The sequence below is a fragment of the Microtus pennsylvanicus genome, chromosome X, assembly GCF_037038515.1.
Source record: "Microtus pennsylvanicus isolate mMicPen1 chromosome X, mMicPen1.hap1, whole genome shotgun sequence".
Lineage (NCBI taxonomy): Eukaryota > Metazoa > Chordata > Mammalia > Rodentia > Cricetidae > Microtus > Microtus pennsylvanicus.
In genome coordinates this window covers 69,728,276-69,746,087 of record NC_134601.1, presented here as the reverse complement: position 1 = coordinate 69,746,087, position 17,812 = coordinate 69,728,276, and the positions used below count along the sequence as shown (strand labels likewise).

Sequence of the window (17,812 nt, the reverse complement as noted above, 5' to 3'; positions counted from 1 at the left end):
CACAAACCAAACTATCAACAGGAACACATTTATGAAAGCAAGCAAACGAATGTGTGCCCATGAAGACATGGGACTCCGATGCTGTCTAACTGCTGTAGATACTTTCCTTACTTTGTTCTAGAATCATAGTTTACAAGTTTTACATTCACTGTTGTGTTAAGAATATCTCTTCAATTCTTACAAGCTAACAAAAGGAGAACCTCTGTATATACACTAGTACACAGTATGAAAAATGGGGGCACCTTTATTTTGCCGTATTGTGAAAGTAGTCAAAATAAAATATATGGTCAAAGGCAGAATTTGTAGAAGGGGTGATGGAAAACCAAGTCACTTTCTGTCAGGACCATCGTAAGATCACAGTAGAAACCCATGTCCACTCTGTACAGACAGAATATAACAGATGCACAAACATCGGCCTGGTAGCCAGCAAACCAGTGCCTGGACTGCACGTGGCCTAGGGAACACTCTTGTATAGCCCTGAGCTAAGAATGGTGTGTGCATTTATAAAGGGATTAACAACAACAACAAAGATGCACAAGAACCACACTTGGCCTCCGTCCCAGAAAGGAAGTGTCTGCAGGCTACGGCAGCACAGAGCTCAGCTCACACAGGGCAACTGTAAGGCCAAGGCCACTGAGTCTGCTTCCTCAAGAGCATCTTAACGTTTGGAAAACGGATCTTCTGATGTTATTTTCCAGATTTTTTTCTTTTCTTTCTTTTTTTTTTTTTTTTTTTTTTTTGGATTTTCGAGACAGGGTTTCTCCGTAGCTTTTGGTTCCTGTCCTGGAACTAGCTCTTGTAGACCAGGCTGGTTTTGAACTTACAGAGATCCACTTGCCTCTGCCTCCCGAGTGCTGGGATTAAAGGCGTGCGCCACCACTGTCCGGCTTATTTTCCAGATTCTTTTTTCTTAATTTTTTTTTTCTTCAGCATCATCAAAGCTCATCCTTGTTTCTCTTTCCTTGGCTTTGGAGAGTTTCCAATTTTTCATAAATTAAGGCAGCAATAGTTTTGCATCTCTGGAATTGATTTGCTCTTCCCAAATACTTTTCTTTGATCTTTTGTAGCAGTAAAATTTAACACTCGGGTAGGCTTTGATGCCAGCTTTCTGGCATGTCTGGTGGTAAGCCTGGCAGTCCACTTTCCCAGCTTTCACTTTTCCTTTGATCATCCTAGCCAAGAGTTCAAACTCTGGAGCAAAGTTCTGGCAAGTTCTGCACCAAGGAGCATAGAAATCAACGACCCAGTGACTCTTCCACTCTAAAACTTTCTCGCTGAAAGTCTGAGGTGTTAACTCTATGGATGCTTGGGGTAGAAATTCGAGCCCCCAGCTTCTCAGGGAGTAAGCGTCCCTATTCCAGCCATTGTAACTCTGGTACTGATAAGCTTTATTTGACTTTTGGGGATAAAATCTTATCTGGCGATATCTCTGAACATTTTCTTGGGTACAAAAAGAATGATACTGCTGGCAGTCCACACTGCCTACACTGATCAGTCCAGTTAATGTCTGGGCCATTCGTTTCCACTCTGGCATTAGTACCTGACAGGGATGGCACCACAGAGAATAGAAATCAACCATCCAGACTTCATCATGCTTTCTCTGTTTGACTAGCTCATTGAAAGTGGTGGGTGTTAGAGAGACCACTGAAGGGTTTCTCAGATCCTCTATGAACTCCAAGATTTGTTCCACAGAGTGGTGCCTTCATACTCATGTATGCTGGACTGGTTGAATACCACTGTCGTTGGATAAGCTTGGATGTTATACATGTTGCAAAGTCCTTTATAAACTGTGCAGTCTAGTGTGCCAACTTTGAGCTGGCCATAGAGCAGCGTCGATGCCTTTCGTAACTCTGGCAAAAGAGCTCGACAGGGCGGGCACCACGGGGCAAAGACGTCAACAAGCCATGGTTCCTTGTCACTTGCAGGGAAGTTCTGAGGTCCAAGCGTGGTAACATGGGAATTAACACTTCCTTTGGCAAAAGCAAGTATATCGTATAGAATCTTCTTTCCATGATGGATCTCATACTCTTTGGTTCCTTGTCCTTTAAACACTGCTAGACAGGGCTGGAAAACGTAGAGATCAGAGCAGATGCCCGGTGCAGAGGAGCAGTCAAACCTTCCAACTTGAATATGCTCATTTTTAAGCAGAGTTTTCAGTTTTTTCAATTCAGGATCATTTACATTTTCATTTTTTCCAAAATGGAAAAACATGAGCCAGCAATGATGCGCCAAACGATCCTCTAGTTTATTTGCTGGAAGCAGTTTGAAGTCTGGAAGATGATGTATGATTTCCATGTATATTTCCTTAGCATCCAATGAATTAAGGAACAAAACACTGGATTTTTCTCTGTTATTCAAAGTGACTCCAGGAGGAAAATAAGCAGTGGTACTTGCTGTGACGTCCAAACTCTTGCAGAGGCTGTCCTGAGTGTCACAGTCCACCCATCCCACGCTGACAATACCGTCCAACATGCCACTGAGCCTGAGTCATGTCTGCGAAGTCAAACAATCTTCTGCTTTAGAACAAAACGTGATCAGCCAGCTGATACCAGCAGCAAAAGCAGTTTCTATGACGTTAACAAAATTCCCTGTGGACAGCTCCATCACTGTGCTCCGGACGTGCTGCATGGCGAAGCTCACCAAGCTTTCCTTTGACCCCTCTCCATTATACTTCACTGCAGCCATTCCAGACCTGAAGATGTAGAGCCTGGGGTAGCTGCTGACTCTTCATCTGGCAGAGCATCCAGTCATCGTTGCAGTTGACAGCTCCAATGTGAAGTAACCCATCCACTTCCTTAGCAAATTCTCTCCAAGTGGGGGCTAAATCATGGCAATGTGAACTTCCCGGGGAGTAAAAGTTTACAAACCACAGTACTCCAGAATTAACAGCAGCATCAAATTCTCTTTTTTCTAATGTTATGATTTCAGGATCATCATCTTAAATACCGAAATCATAGCGGTAGTAGCTCCAGCTCTCATACTGGCCTCCCTGGTTATCTTCAAGTCCTTTCTCCCCATACTTGTCATACTTCTTCCACAGATCTTCATCCTTGAGGACTTCATATGCTCTATTTATTTTGAAAAAATCACCATGTGCATTTGGGTTATTTGGGTTTTTTATCAGGATGTAACTTCAGTGCTAATTTCTTTTTTTTTCTTTTTCTTCATTTTTTATTGAACTATATATTTTTCTCCACTACCATCCCTATGTCTCCCCTCCCCTTTTACCCTCTCCCAAGGTTCCAATGCTTCCAATTTACTTGATACATCTTGGCTTTTTTTTTTTTCTTTTTTTTTGTGAAGAGCATTTTTTTTCATGTGGAACAGTTTTTTTATTTATTTATTTTTGTTTTTGTTTTTTTATTTTTAATTAATTTATTTATTAAGGATTTCTGCCTCCTCCCCGCAACCGCCTCCCATTTCCCTCCCCCTCCCCCGATCAAGTCACTCTCCCTCATCTGCTCGAAGAGCAATCAGGGTTCCCTGACCTGTGGGAAGCCCAAGGACCGCTCACCTCTATCCAGCTCTCCTAAGGTGAGCATCCAAACTGCCTAGGCTCCCCCAAAGCCAGTACGTGCAGTAGGATCAAAAACCCACTGCGATTGTTCTTGAGTTCTCAGTATTCCTCATTGTCCTCTATGTTCAGCTAGTCCGGATTTATCCCATGCTTTTTCAGACCCAGGCCAGCTGGCCTTGGTGAGTTCCCGATAGAACATCCCCATTGTCTCAGTGTGTGGGTGCGCCCCTCGCGGTCCTGAGTTCCTTGCTCGTGCTCCATCTCCTCCTGCTCCTGATTTGGACCTTGAGATTTCTGTCCCGTGCTCCTCTGTCTCTGTCTCCTTTCATCACCTGATGAAGGTTAATATTCATGAGGATGCCTATGTGTTTGTCTTTGGGTTCACCTTCTTATTTAGCTTCTCTAGGAACATGCATTATAAGCTCAATGTCCTTTATTTATGGCTAGAAACCAAATATGAGTGAGTACATCCCATGTTCCTCTTTTTGGGTCTGGCTTACCTCACTCAGGATAGTGTTTTCTATTTCCATCCAGTTGTATGCAAAATTCAAGAAGTCCTTGTTTTTTACTGCTGAGTAATACTCTAATATGTATATATTCCATACTATCTTCATCCATTCTTCCGTTGAAGGGCATCTAGGTTGTTTCCAGGTTCTGGCTATTACAAACAATGCTGCCATGAACATAGTTGAACATATACTTTTGTTGTATGATAGGGCCTCTCTTGGGTATATTCCCAAGAGTGGTATTGCTGGATCCATGGGTAGGTTGATCCCGAATTACCTGAGAAACCGAAACACTGCTTTCCACAGTGGTTGCACAAGTTTGCATTCCCACCAGCAATGGGTGAGTGTACCCCTTTCTCCACAACCTCTCCAGCAAAGGCTATCATTGGTGTTTTTTATTGTAGCCATGCTGACAGGTATAAGCTGGTATCTTAGAGTTGTCTTGATTTGCATTTCCCTGATCGCTAGGGAAGTTGAGCATGACCTTAAGTGTCTTTTGGCCATTTGAAGTTCTTCTGTTGAGAATTCTCTGTTCAGCTCAGTGCCCCATTTTATAACTGGATTGATTAGCCTTTTACGGTCTAGTTTCTTGATTTCTTTACATATTTTGGAGATCAGACCTTTGTCAGTTGCGGGGTTGGTGAAAATCTTCTCCCAGTAAGTGTGTTGCATTTTTGTCTTAGTGACAGTGTCCTTTGCTTTATAGAAGCTTCTCAGCCTCAGGAGGTCCCATTTATTCAATGATGCCCTTAGTGTCTGTGCTGCTGGGGTTATACGTAGGAAGTGGTCTCCTGTGCCCATGTGCTGTAGAGTACTTCCCACTTCCTCTTCTATCAGGTTCAGTGTGTTCGGACTGATATTGAGGTCTTTAATCCATTTGGACTTGATTTTTGTGCATGGTGATAGATATGGATCTATTTTCATTCTTTTACAGATTGACATCCAGTTTTGCCAGCACAATTTGTTGAAAATGCTGTCTTTTTTCCATTGTATACTTTTAGCTCCTTTATCGAAAATCAGGTGCTCATAGGTTTGTGGGTTAAAGTCAGGGTCTTCTATTCGATTCCAGTGGTCGACTTCTCTGTTTTTATGCCAATACTAAGGTGTTTTCAATACTGTAGCTCTATAATAGTGTTTGAAGTCAGGGATGGTAATGCCTCCAGACAATCCTTTATAGTATAAGATTGTTCTGGCTATCCTGGGTTTTTTGTTCTTCCATATAAAGTTGATTATTGTCTTCTCCAGATCTGTGAAGAATTTTGATGGGATTTTGATGGGGATTGCATTGAATCTATAGATTGCTTTTGGTAGAATTGCCATTTTTAGTATGTTGATCCTCCCAATCCAAGAGCAAGGGAGGTCCTTCCATTTTCTGGTGTCTTCTTCAATTTCTTTCTTCAAAGACTTATAGTTCTTGTCAAATAGATCTTTCACTTCCTTGGTCATTGTTACCCCAAGATACTTTATGCTATTTGTGGCTATCGTGAAAGGTGATGCTTCTCTGATTTCCCTCTCTGCTTCCTTATCCTTAGTGTAAAGGAAGGCAACTGATTTTTTGGAGTTGATCTTGTATCCTGCCACATTACTAAAGGTGTTTATCAGCTGTAGGAGTTCTTTGGTAGAATTTTTGGGGTCACTTATGTATACTATCATATCATCTGCAAATAATGAAAGCTTAACTACTTCCTTTCCAATACAAATCCCCTTGATCTCCTTATGTTGTCTTATTGCTATTGCTAGAACTTCAAGCACTATATTGAAGAGGTATGGAGAGAGTGGACATCCTTGTCGTGTTCCTGATTTTAGTGGGATGGCTTTGAGTTTTTCTCCATTCAATTTAATGTTAGCTGTTGGCTTGCTGTAAATAGCTTTTATTATATTTAGGTAGGATCCTTGTATCCCTATTCTCTCCAAGACCTTTATCATAAAGGGGTGTTGAATTTTGTCGAATGCTTTTTCAGCATCTAATGAAATGATCATATGGTTTCTTTCTTTCAGTTTATTTATATGGTGGATTACATTGATAGATTTTCGTATGTTGAACCAGCCCTGCATCTCTGGGATGAAGCCTACTTGATCATAATGGATAATTTTTCTAATGTGTTCTTGGATTCGGTTTGCCAGTATTTTGTTGAGGATTTTTGTGTTGATGTTCATGAGTGAGATTGGCCTGTAATTCTCTTTCCTGGTTGAGTCTTTGTGTGGTTTTGGTATCAGAGTAACTGTAGCTTCATAAAAGGAGTTTGGCAATGACCCTTCTGTTTCTATATTGTGGAATACATTAAGGAGTATAGGTATTAGCTCTTCTTGAAAGTTCTGGTAGAATTCCGCATTGAAACCATCTGGTCCTGGGCTTTATTTGGTAGGGAGGCTTTTGATAACCTCTTCTAATTCTTCGCGACTAACAGGTCTGTTTAGATTGTTCACCTGGTCCTGGTTTAACTTTAGTATATGGTATTTATCTAAAAAAAGTGTCCATTTCTTTTATATTTTCCAATTTTGTGTTATACAGGCTTTTGTAGTAAGATCTAATGATTCTCTGAATTTCCTCTGTGTCTGTGGTTATGTCCCCCTTCTCGTTTCTGATCTTATTTATTTGTGTGTTTTCTCTCTGTCGTTTAATTAGTTTGGATAGGGGTTTGTCGATCTTGTTGATTTTCTCCAAGAACCAGCTTTTTGTTTCATTGATTATTTGGATTGTTTTCTGTGTTTCTATTTTGTTGATTTCGGCCCTCAGTTTTATTATTTCCAGTTCTACTTCTCCTGGGTGCGTCTGCTTCTTTTTTTTCTAGAGCTTTCAGGTGTGTTGTTAAGTCCCCAATGTATGCATTCTCCGTTTTCTTTAAGTGGGCACTTAGTGCTATGAACTTTCCTCTTAGTACTGCTTTCATTGTGTCCCGTAGGTTTGAGTATGTTGTCTCTTTATTTTCATTAAATTCAAGGAAGACTTTAATTTCTTTCTTAATTTCTTCCTTGACCCAGGTGTGGTTCAGTATTTGACTGTTCAGTTTCCATGAGTTTGTCGGCTTTCTGTGGGTACTATTGTTGTTGCCTTCTAAATTTAATCCGTGGTAATCAGATAGGATACAGGTGGACACTGATATTTTTTTGTATCTGAGGAGGTTTCCTTTGTTTCCAAGTATGTGGTCAATTTTTGAGAAGGTTCCATGAGCTGCAGAGAAGAAGGTATATTCTTTCCTATTTGGGTGGAATGTTCTATACATGTCTGTTAAGTCCATTTGCTTCATTACCTCCAATAATTCTCTTAATTCTCTATTAGGTTTCTGTCTGATTGACCTGTCCCTTGGAGAGAGAGGTGTGTTGAAGTCTCCTACTACTAGTGTGTGTGGTTTGATGTCTGCCTTGAGTTCTAGTAATATTTCTTTTACATAAGTAGGTGCTTTTATATTGGGGGCGTAGATATTCAGGATTGAGACGTCATCCTGATGAATTGTTCCTCTTATGAGTATAAAGTGACCATCTCGGTCTCTTCTGATTGATTTTAGTTTGAAGTCAGTTTTGTTAGAAATTAATATGACCACACCTGCTTTTTTCTTAGGACCATTTGCTTGAAACACCTTTTCCCAACCCTTTACTCTGAGTAGGTGCCTGTCTTTGTGGTTGAGATGTGTTTCTTGCAAACAGCAGAATGTTGGATCCTGTTTTCGTATCCAATCTTTTAGCCTGTGCCTTTTTATAGGTGAATTGAGCCCATTAATATTAAGTGATATTAATGACCAGTGGTTGTTTACTCTGGTTATTCTTATTGCTTTTGGTAGTAGAGATTGTGTGTCTCCCTTCTTTGAGATGTGCTGGTGCAGGGTTCACTAGATGCCTGGGTTATTGTAGGCAGTGTTGGCAGTGTTGGATTCCTTGGGTTGTGATTTTCCTTCTATTACTTTCTGTAGGGCTGGATTTGTGGCTACATATTGCTTAAATTTATTCTTGTCCTGGAATGTCTTGTTTTCTCCATTGATAATGAACGATAGCTTGGCTGGGTATAGTAGTTTGGGTTTGCATCCATGGTCTCTTATCTTCTGCAGTACATCTATCCAGGACCTTCTGGCTTTCATAGTTTCCATAGAGAAGTCAGGTGTAAGTCTGATCGGTTTACCTTTATAAGTTACTTGCCCTTTTTCCTTTGCAGCTCTTAATATTCTTTCTTTAACCTGTATATTTTGTGTTTTGATTATTATATGGCAAGGAGATGTTTTTCTTTGATCCAGTCTGTTTGGTGTTCTGTATGCTTCTTGAATATTTAAATGAATATCTTTCTTTAAGTTGGGAAAGTTTTCTTCCATAATTTTATTGAATATATTTTCTGGGCCTTTGAGCTGTGACTCTTCTCCTTCTTCTATTCCTATTATTCTTAAGTTTGGTTTTTTTACTGTGTCCCATATTTCTTGAATTTTTTGTGTTGAGAATTTGTTGGCTTTGCTGTTTTCTTTGATCTGTTCGTTTATTTTCTCTATGGTGTCCTCAGCATCTGAGATTCTTTCTTCTATCTCTTGTATTCTATTCATTATGCTTGTTTCTGTAGACTCTGCTCGTTGACCTAGATTACCCATATCCGGCTGGTCCTCAGTTTGTATTTTCTTCCTTGCCTTCATTTCAGATTTCAATTCTTGAACTGTTTCCATTACCTGTTTGATCATTTTTTCTTGGTTTTCCAGGGTATCATGTATGTAGTTACTCATTTCTTCAAACTTTTTGTTATACTTCTCATCCATTTCTATAAGGGCATTTTTTACATGTTGTTTAAGGGACTCCATTGCCTTCATAAAGTCAATTTTTTCCACTTCTTCTGTGTTAGGTTGTTCAAATACTTCTGTTGTAAGGTCCTTGGGTTCTGGTGTTTTCATGTTGTTTTTCAGATTATTGGGTGAGTTCTTGCCTTGGCGTCTGCCCATCTCCTCCTATTAATCCTATCTAATGGGTCTTTTAAAAACCGGATCAGGTTTCCCTGCTGGCCCAGGGCTCCGCTTACAAACTGCCCTTGCTCTGTTTCCTGGTTCCTGCCACAGGCTAAGAACCCTCTCACCCCTCTGAAGGGTCTTCAGGACAGGACCAGGCTCCCCGTTTGCCAGTGACCTGACCAACCAAAGGCCTACCTCTTTTATTTAATTGTAGTAGGGCGATCTGCTCTCCTTATTGCATGCCTGACCCTGCCGGTTGCGTCTGTTGCCGTTCTGGTCTCCCAAAGCCTCTTCCTGAATGCAGTGTCACTCCGCCGCGTCTGGCCACAGTGCGCCACTCTGCCTCTGTGCATCTGGCCACCACGCTGCTCTGCTGCCTCTGGCCGCCGCGCGCTGCTCAGCCTTTGTGTGTCTGGCCGCTGTGCGCTGCTCCGCCTCTGTGCGTCCCAGTGCTAATTTCTTAAAGGCTTGTCTTATTTCTCTACTGTTTTAGATATTCCTAGTAAACTGTAAAAATTCTGATCCGTGCCTACCACAACGACCACAAACACTATCAGAAGACAGAGACCGATCTGCTTCAAGTCTCTGAGAAAGTCATCTTTGTTTAACCAGACTCCCATTCTCTTACTTAGGCAAGTTCTTATTTAAGTGAACATGAAGATACAATGCTGGGTCAAGTGGTTATAATAAGAAACATATTTGAGAACTTCTGTCTACATTACTTCAAGGGTCAATCAAGCATCACAGAACACAGCCCAGAAATGATAACCTCGGCGTTCTCAGCTACTGCCCCATCCTTAGGCCGCCAAGCTCAGGACCAGGTTGGACCAGAAGCCTGCTAGGAGCACGCATAGCAGCAGCAGCAGCAACACTGCTCAAGTCGCACCAGCAGGACAGGGCAAGGCACGCAGCATTGTAGGAAAGGCATGTGGCAGGGAAGATGGGGTCGGTGGGCCGACCGGTTTAGGTTGACATGGCGATCTGTGCAATGGCAGCTGCAGCTCCTGCTCCCGCTCCAGCTCCTGCTCAGAGACAGGGGAGCAACCCTCTGCGCGGCCCCCAGCAGCTCTGCAACCAAAGGCAGTCACTGGCAGGAGGAAGGGCATTCAATAGTGTATCTTTCACTTCTTGACTGCAACCGCCTCCACCATTCCTACTCTTCCTAATATGCTTTATCTACATTATACATTTCAGTCCTACTATTGTGCATGCACGCACGCACACACACACATACAAACACACACACGCACACATACACACACGCAAAGGAGTATACCAAGAGACAGAAAACACAGAGAAAGAGACAGATACCAGAAGGCACCACATGTATTCTTCTGCCCCTTGCTCAAGGATTTGCCTTATAACTTCCATACACCGAAGATAACAAGAAAGTATGATGTGTGAGAACTCAGTGTACAGGAAAAAAGACCCCAACACACCAATTAGCCCAAAGCACTGATGTGCAATATTCTCCCATAAAACAAACAGGGAGGAGGGCTTATAAATCCAACAAAGGCTACAGACAAATAAGAATTACAGAAGGAATCAGAACAAAAGAGTAGGAGAGTCGACTTGTGAACTGATCAGACAAGCACTTCAAAGTTTACAGTGAGAAACCTGCAGTCCCATGATCCCAAGAAAACTCAAAGACACAAATCAAAAGAGAAGTAAACAGGAGCTTCTGGGAGGCTTAAAAAGACTCCCTCTCATTGGTACACTTCAGGTGTCAGTGACTTCAAGCAATGACATGTTCCCTTCCTTGGGCTTTTACCTCTGGAAGAGGATGGTATAGACAGGGAAAACGGTGTTACTGGGACATAGAGGCCCATGCATGTTAGGTGAGGAGACAGGGTTCTGTTGTCCGAACTTAACACATGGGGCAGTAGCAGTTAAATTCATAGGAGAGGCTGAATATGCAGGTAAGAATATTTCTGGCATGCAGGCTCTGAGTATTGCACTGCCATGGTACATGGCTATGTAAAACACAATGGTCTAAGACGTGACCTTCTCTTAGAAAAGAAATTAACAGATTGGAATTATTAATTCCTTCTCTAGATGGAGTCAAAAGCAGGAAAAAAGAGGTGCCAGTGATTTTTAAATACTTAAAGGTAAGAAGGATTGAGTTAAACTGTTGATGGCTTTTATAGAGAAACAGCTCATAACACAGAGGGAAAATGTGGGTCCCTTTAAAAATCTTCTGTACATGTTCATTTTTGTGACCTTCTGAGTGTGGAAACCAGAAGCTGACAAGACATGCCTGCCTCATCTATTCTCCATGTTCGTTTTTTAAACAGGATCTCCTCATAGAACTCAGTACTTGCAAATTCAGCCATACTGGCTGGTCAGCAAGCACCAGGGTTCTTATGTTTGCAGTCCCACTATGGAAAATACAAGCACTTACACTATGTATGATCTTTTTAACCTGGGTAAGAGCCTACTGTGTGCAGAAAGGAAATACAGAAATTAGCAGCAAGAATAATGTTGAGCATAACATTGTACTTGAGAGTCCACTGAGGCACCAAATCAGTGCACAGTCAACAAAATATGTCATGTACTGTAATTCCAGGCAGGGAAACAGAAGCTTCAGAGAGGTATGGCAGGCCTGCCCCTCATCATTACACTACAGGTGTCAGTGACTCCAAGGGATGACAGGTCCCCTCCCTTGCTGCAAACAGCAGAAGTCTCTGATCTCTGAAATGTGAGAAAAGCTGGGATACTGATGTTTACTGCAGAGAGTCAGCCCACATGGTTGGCAAATTGGTGTCATTTAGAGGATGAAGACTCGGGGGAGTGGAGGATGGCTGAGAATGGAAAGTGCTTTCTGCATGAGGTGAAAACCTGACTTCATCATCCAGTACTCATTTGAAAAAAAGTATGTGGACAGGTATGTTTAATCCCAGCATCAGGGAAACAGAGACAGGAGGATCAAAAAGGAGCACACGCATACACTCAAAAACATGCACGCATGCAAGCATGCTCTCTCTCTGTCTCTCTCTCTTTCTCTTTCTCTCTCTCTCTCTCTCTCTCTCACACACACACACACACAGAGAGAGAGAGAGAGAGAGAGAGACAGAGAGAGATAGAGAGAGAGAGAGAGAGAGAGAGAGGAGTGGGGGAATGAGAGAGAGATGATGGAGGAGGGTCATTGGTTAAATAAAAAGAAACTGCTTGGCCCTCATTGGTTAGAAGATAGGTGGGAGGAGTAAACAGAACAGAACGTTGGGAGGAAGAGGAAGTGAGCTCAGACTCCACAGCTCTTCTTTCGGGAGCAGACACCTCACAAAGATGCCATGCTCCCTGCTCCCGGGAAGATGCATGAGATGAAGCTCCGACCCAAGATGGACATAGGCTAGAATCTTCCTGTGAGACCGGTGATACAGAGATGATAAGAAATGGGCTAGTCCAAGTGCTAGAGTTAGCCTAGAAGAGGCTAGATATAAATGGGCCAAGCAGTGATTAAATGAATACATTTTGTGTGTTGTTATTTCGGCCATGAGCTGAGCAGGCGGCTGGGGTGTTGGGGACACAGCCCCGCCGCCCGTATTACTACAGAGAGAGAAGGAGAGAGAGGGAGATAGGTCTTTGAAATCAGGCTATCCCTAGGGTCACAACATTTCCAACCCCATCTTTGGCTTCAAACCACAGCCTCAAAGCACACATCTCTTCCTCTCCTTTAACGCGAGTGAGCAAAGAAGGAGGTAATGGAGAAAGCAATGGGACTGGCCCATCCATGGCACCCTAGAGAGAACAGTGAGTATGGGGAAGAGTTGGAGACACACAGAGAGACACAGTGTCATCAGGAACCTGGTGTGCTGTCTGGGTGTGTGGGGTCCAGGCAGAGAGGGCAAGTCTGTGCATAGCTAGCTAATACTCCACCCATTGCTGGTGACATTCCAGAGAAGGGTCCCCATGGGACTTCTCCATGCTTGGGCACAGCCCAAAGAGCGCTAGGCCCAGCCTGAAGCTTACAGGAATTGCCAAACCAATGTAGATAGTATGTACCATCAAGTATGTACGTGAATGTTTATTTGGGGGTGGGGGTGGGTGAAGAAACACGTATGCAATGAGGAGCGGTCATAGCAAGCCCCACAGTCTCCCAGATGGTTCTCTTTTGGAGGTGGAGCTGCAGGGGGTGAAGGCTGAAAGGGGGAAGCTCCCTTCTAAGGAGTGAGCGCAGGAGGGTCCCTGCCAGCCCCAATCCTGGCTGCTGACCTCTTCCGGGCTGCCTTTAGGATGGTCTTCTCATAGAGCTCTTTTTCACGATAGTGCACAGGTGGGCCTCGCAGGTACTTCTCTTCTGCCTCCTTGTAGCTGAGCTCATCCAGGGCAGCGATGGAGAAGATGATTGCCTCTGGAAGAAGAACCTCCATGGTGAGCCGGACTTTGTCTCCACTTGCCAGCGAGAGCAGGACCTGGTGTGCTTCCTTGGAGATTTCTTGCAAATGTGTGGCCACGAGATACAACTGCTCCTCATCCTCTAGGTAGGTCTCAATGCAGAAGACTTCCCTCTTTGATTTCCAGAGGTTGTCCAGCCACCTGGATGGTTTCTTGCCCTTCACGATGTCCAGCAGGTGCTGGTCAGCCCCCTTTTTCTTCACAATGAAGTCTACGAGCTTCTGGTTGGCTCTGTCCCAAGCAGCTCTCATGCGGTCAGGCAGGAGTTTCTTGCGGGGCCCTTTGCCACCCAGGGTGGTCTCCTCCTCCCAGTCTTCCAAGTCAGCATAGCTCACCTTGGGGAAATCAATGCGCAGGTCGCCCTCTTGGATGGCTCGCCTTAGCGGGTAACTGGCTTGGGCGGTGTAGTAGTCCATAAAGGAGCCCCGGAAGGAGCCACAGGCAATGTCCTCTCTGTAGTGGTCGATCACCGAGAAGCACCAGTTGATGCCCTGGCTGTACACTTTGCTGGCTCTCTGCAGGAGTGATAATTTCTCCCCACAGTCCAGGAGCTTCAGCTTGCGGAGAGGGACTCGGACACCCCTGCGCTCAAGCTGCATGTTGCCCTCAATCAGCAGCACCCTGGCCGTCTTGTCGTTCTGGCTGACATTCTTGACCACTGCCGGCCAGAAAGGATGGTCCTGGAATTTGAACCAGACCAGCATTCCTCGTTGGATGGTATTCGTCTCCTGGGAAGAAGCCACACTGGTGGCTTGGCAGTCTTCCTGAACTTTAGCGGCTCTCCTCTTGACCCTGGCATTACGTACCTTGGAGTGCACTCGAGTTTCCAGTCCTGAGAGCCCACATTGTGCACACAGCACATGGATCTTCCTTTTCCTGCCAGCAATGCGGGCTGACCTTCGCACTCTCGGGATTGGAAGCACGCAGGCTGCCGATGCCCCCTCTGAGCCTTGCCTCCGGGTCCGCGGGCCTGGGTCCTCCTTGTTCTCTGGGAGGGTGGTCTTCCTTTGGGCTCCAATGGCTCGGATCTCTAGGCCGCCACACTGTACTTGCTGCCTGAGAGCTTTGGGCAAGGAAGAGGCATGCCTCGGGGGCCCAGAGGCAGGCCGATGCTCATTGTTAGCCAGGGCACCCTCCCTAGAGGCCCGGGCGCTCAAAGCCCTGAGCTTGGGGGTACTCAACTTTCTCTTGCCAGGATTATCACCAGCGTTTCCTGTTGGAGTCTTGCAGGAACTTGGCCATACTCTGGTGTCCCTTAACATATTCTCTTGCATTTCAAAGTAAGGGGGCTCTACAGCAGTGTGCGCCTGGGCTTCCCCCACTTGCACTGCAGGCTTCTTCCTTGAGCCCATCAACACAGGTCCTGGGCGGCCTTGCTTCCCAAGACTCCTGTGGGTGAGCCCTTGGCCTTTCTGCTTGCGCCCTTGGGAGTTCTGGCAGTGGTGTGGGCTGGAGGTGGTCTCCTCTTTTGGAACCTTGGGAGCTGCTGTGTTGGTTCTTCGGCCACCTTCCCTTTCTCCTTGATACAAGCGGGTTCTCTCGTCCAGAACATCCAGTGCCATCTTGAGGGCTCTTCGGTATGCCCTGTTCTGCCCTGGCGAGCCATTGCCCTGTGACTCCTCTCCGGCCATGGAGGCAATGGTTAGGATTTCAGACCTGGTTAGGGGCCTCACCTCTGTGCTCCGCACTCTCGTCTTCTCACCCATAGGAAGAATTTCGACCTCCAGGAAAGGGGCCCCTCTTCTCTTACTATGGGCTGAGGTCCTGGGTCTGGACAACACCCTTGCAGGCCACAGCTGGCCCTTCCAGCCACAGAGCACATACTCTACAGAGTCCATGGTGATGGAATTCTGGGGCTGTTCTGATCAGGACAGGGTGACTCCCTGGGTTGTGGTGAGAACTCTTCCCTGCTGGTCGTCTCTGGCTTGGTCCCCAGCCTGTGGTGATGTCCTCCCTCCAGAAGCTGATAGACAAGCTTAATCTGATGGCCTCTCTCAGGGTGGTGTGGGCATGTCCTGTAAGTGTGGGAGAGGGAAACAGAGCTGCATTAGGACGGAATTAGCCTTTAAGTGGATACTGAAGCAACAGCTCAGTGAGGTGAGGAGAGAGAAAGCAAGGGAGTGCCCAAAGTCTGTCATTCTACATGGATGAGGGTGGGAGTGGGAGAAGATATGAAAGGATCCAGAGCAGATGTGTAACACACGGTTGCCCACCCTGAGGCCGGGGTGGTGAACTTCCTCCGGGAAAGACGAATGTTTTTAGGTGGCTTTTGTATTGTCCTGCCCATCCAATACCTTGGGGGCTCCCTGGGATTCCGTCGGGGTGGGGGGAGCCTCATTGCTTTCTTTCCTAGGGAGCTACTCCCACCGTGCCCGGTCCCAGAAAGCTTGTGGACACCTAGTGCACCTTGCCTTCTGCACCAGTATGATACCGGGTTGAGGAACAAGGTGTGTGCAGAAATCTTCATGGCGATTTGCATAACATGGCAAGTAAGGATGGTTGCTGTCATGGTCATACCTTCTGGCCTCCCTCCCCTTCCTGTGCGCCCCCCCCATCATATTTTGGTTCTGATCTCTTGCTCCCAACTCTGTGCTGGACCTTGCTATGGGATCAAGTGTTCACATGGCACAAAGGAGAGCCCCCCAAGGAAAGTACTTCACCATGGTGAAATGCTTTCTAATTGGCAGACTCTATAGTGTGAGATGAGAGCCAACAGGGTAAGTGTTTCCGTTGGTATTGCCCACTCTCCTGCTGAAACCTCAAGACCATAGACCCTGCACACCCATATCTCTGCCGCCCCATGCTTTTCAGTGGAGTCTCGTCCCTTTCTTCTCACTGTGAGTGGGTGTGTGTCAGGGTCCTTTCCTGACTGCTCTTGCCTTGGGCCCATGGTTTCCTATCAGTAGTGAGCATGCCGTGCGTGTCGTGCATGCATGCTGGATACAAAGCCCACATGTGTCTGATCCTCAGGAGAGGCCCACTGAGGTTGCGATGACCACATACTTTGAGGACCACAACACGGAAAAACCACGAAGGGCTAACAAGGCACAGTTGCTCACTGTTCCTGCCAAGATGCAGATGGCTTCTATCATTACCGGGCCAGTACCAGGCACAGTGAGGCAGAACACTGTGGACTCAGGGCTCCTGACACATTTTCCTGAGGACCCTGATCATTTTGGGGCCTCCTGCTACCCCATGACCCCTTCTGTGAGTGTGGGCACACCTACCTCTCCCTTAGGGACTCCAGGTCTTACCCATTGGAATTCCCGACCCCACAGAAATATGGGAGGCAAATGATATTCGCTTCATTCTCCCAGCCCTCCTCTTCCCACCCTCTGTATCCATAAACACCTGTTGTTACATTCTAGCTCCAGATCCCTATTCACTGCGCAAATATGCAGTGTCCCTTCTTCTGTATTCCCATTCAAGTCTTACCGATTCCCAATCTGATCTCACAGTGCATAAAGTGGCTCTCAACATGCAGGAGTCTAGGTCTGTCCCAGTCTACACCTGCTGGGTGATGCAATAGTAAATGAGGACTGTGCAAGTCTGGGGCCCAATCACCCGTAGTACCTCTTCCTCCGAGGAATCTGTGCAATCTCACAGGGTGGGCCTCCTCTGATCCAACCTTCGTGGAGTCCTTGGCCACAGGTATCTGCTGAGGACACAGAGGAAAAACATAGGCACCCCAGTTAGTTCTGACTGCCTCTGCTGGATCTTCCTAGCACGTGCTCACCAGCAAGGCTGACTGAGCACCATATAGCCCAAACATGCTCCCATAAGTAGGTACCACACCTGGGGCACGAGAGAGCCCATCGATCACTCGGTGCCCTTAGCAATCACAGATGCCCGAGTTATATTTATAGAATGCAAGCTTTCCACCCCAGGCAAGGGTGCCTGTAGGAATGTCTGCTTCCCTCAGACATGATGTCTCAGCCTCACACACTTCCTGAGTTAGAAAACATACCCGAGAATACCAAGTTTTTGTTCAAGCCCACATGCCAGGACGTCCACCCAGCATCTGTAACTCAGTCACAGAGAAAAGCGTCTGCATCCATGTCAGGCCACACTCTCCCCGGCGTGTGTATTCCATCTGTGCATGCCTACCGTGCCATGCCATAGAAAAGCCCTTCGGTCTTCTACACCCTGCTTAAATACTGTCAGTTTTGCCATCTGCCTCCATCATTTCAGGCATGATCTCTAGTGCACTTCCTTCAACAGTTACCTTTCCGATGAAAGCAGCAAAGTCTTCCACAGAGGTGCACGGAGAAGGGTGCAAGATGGAATCCTGAAACCTCTGTCTCAACAAATGCTTTGGCGCCGTGCCCGAGTCCTTCTGTCAAGAACTCGCACACGATCCCCGTGTACGACGTCTATTCATGTTTTGTCCAGATGGGAACTTCCAGATGGTTTCCCTCCCTGTGGTGAGACAAACAGACGGGGGCCAGTCTGATGAGAGGGCACAAAGCGTATTATTC

At 45.6% G+C, this 17,812-nt stretch overlaps 1 protein-coding gene and 1 pseudogene across 1 annotated transcript; both read right to left on the bottom strand.

Moving 5' to 3' along the window:
* Positions 1 to 894: 894 nt before the first annotated feature.
* LOC142840362 (dnaJ homolog subfamily C member 10 pseudogene) lies at positions 895 to 9,574 on the bottom strand (annotated as a pseudogene).
* A 3,525-nt stretch (positions 9,575 to 13,099) lies between these two features.
* On the bottom strand, positions 13,100 to 15,172 carry LOC142841837 (putative PWWP domain-containing DNA repair factor 4). The gene has a single exon (XM_075958963.1). It carries the CDS (start codon positions 15,170 to 15,172, stop codon positions 13,100 to 13,102), a length of 2,073 nt encoding a protein of 690 aa, XP_075815078.1.
* Positions 15,173 to 17,812: the final 2,640 nt, after the last annotated feature.

Excerpts from the sequence above, each read along its gene's own strand:
- LOC142841837 (XM_075958963.1), bottom strand. The coding sequence starts at position 15,172 with ATGGACTCTGTAGAGTATGTGCTCTGTGGCTGGAAGGGCCAGCTGTGG.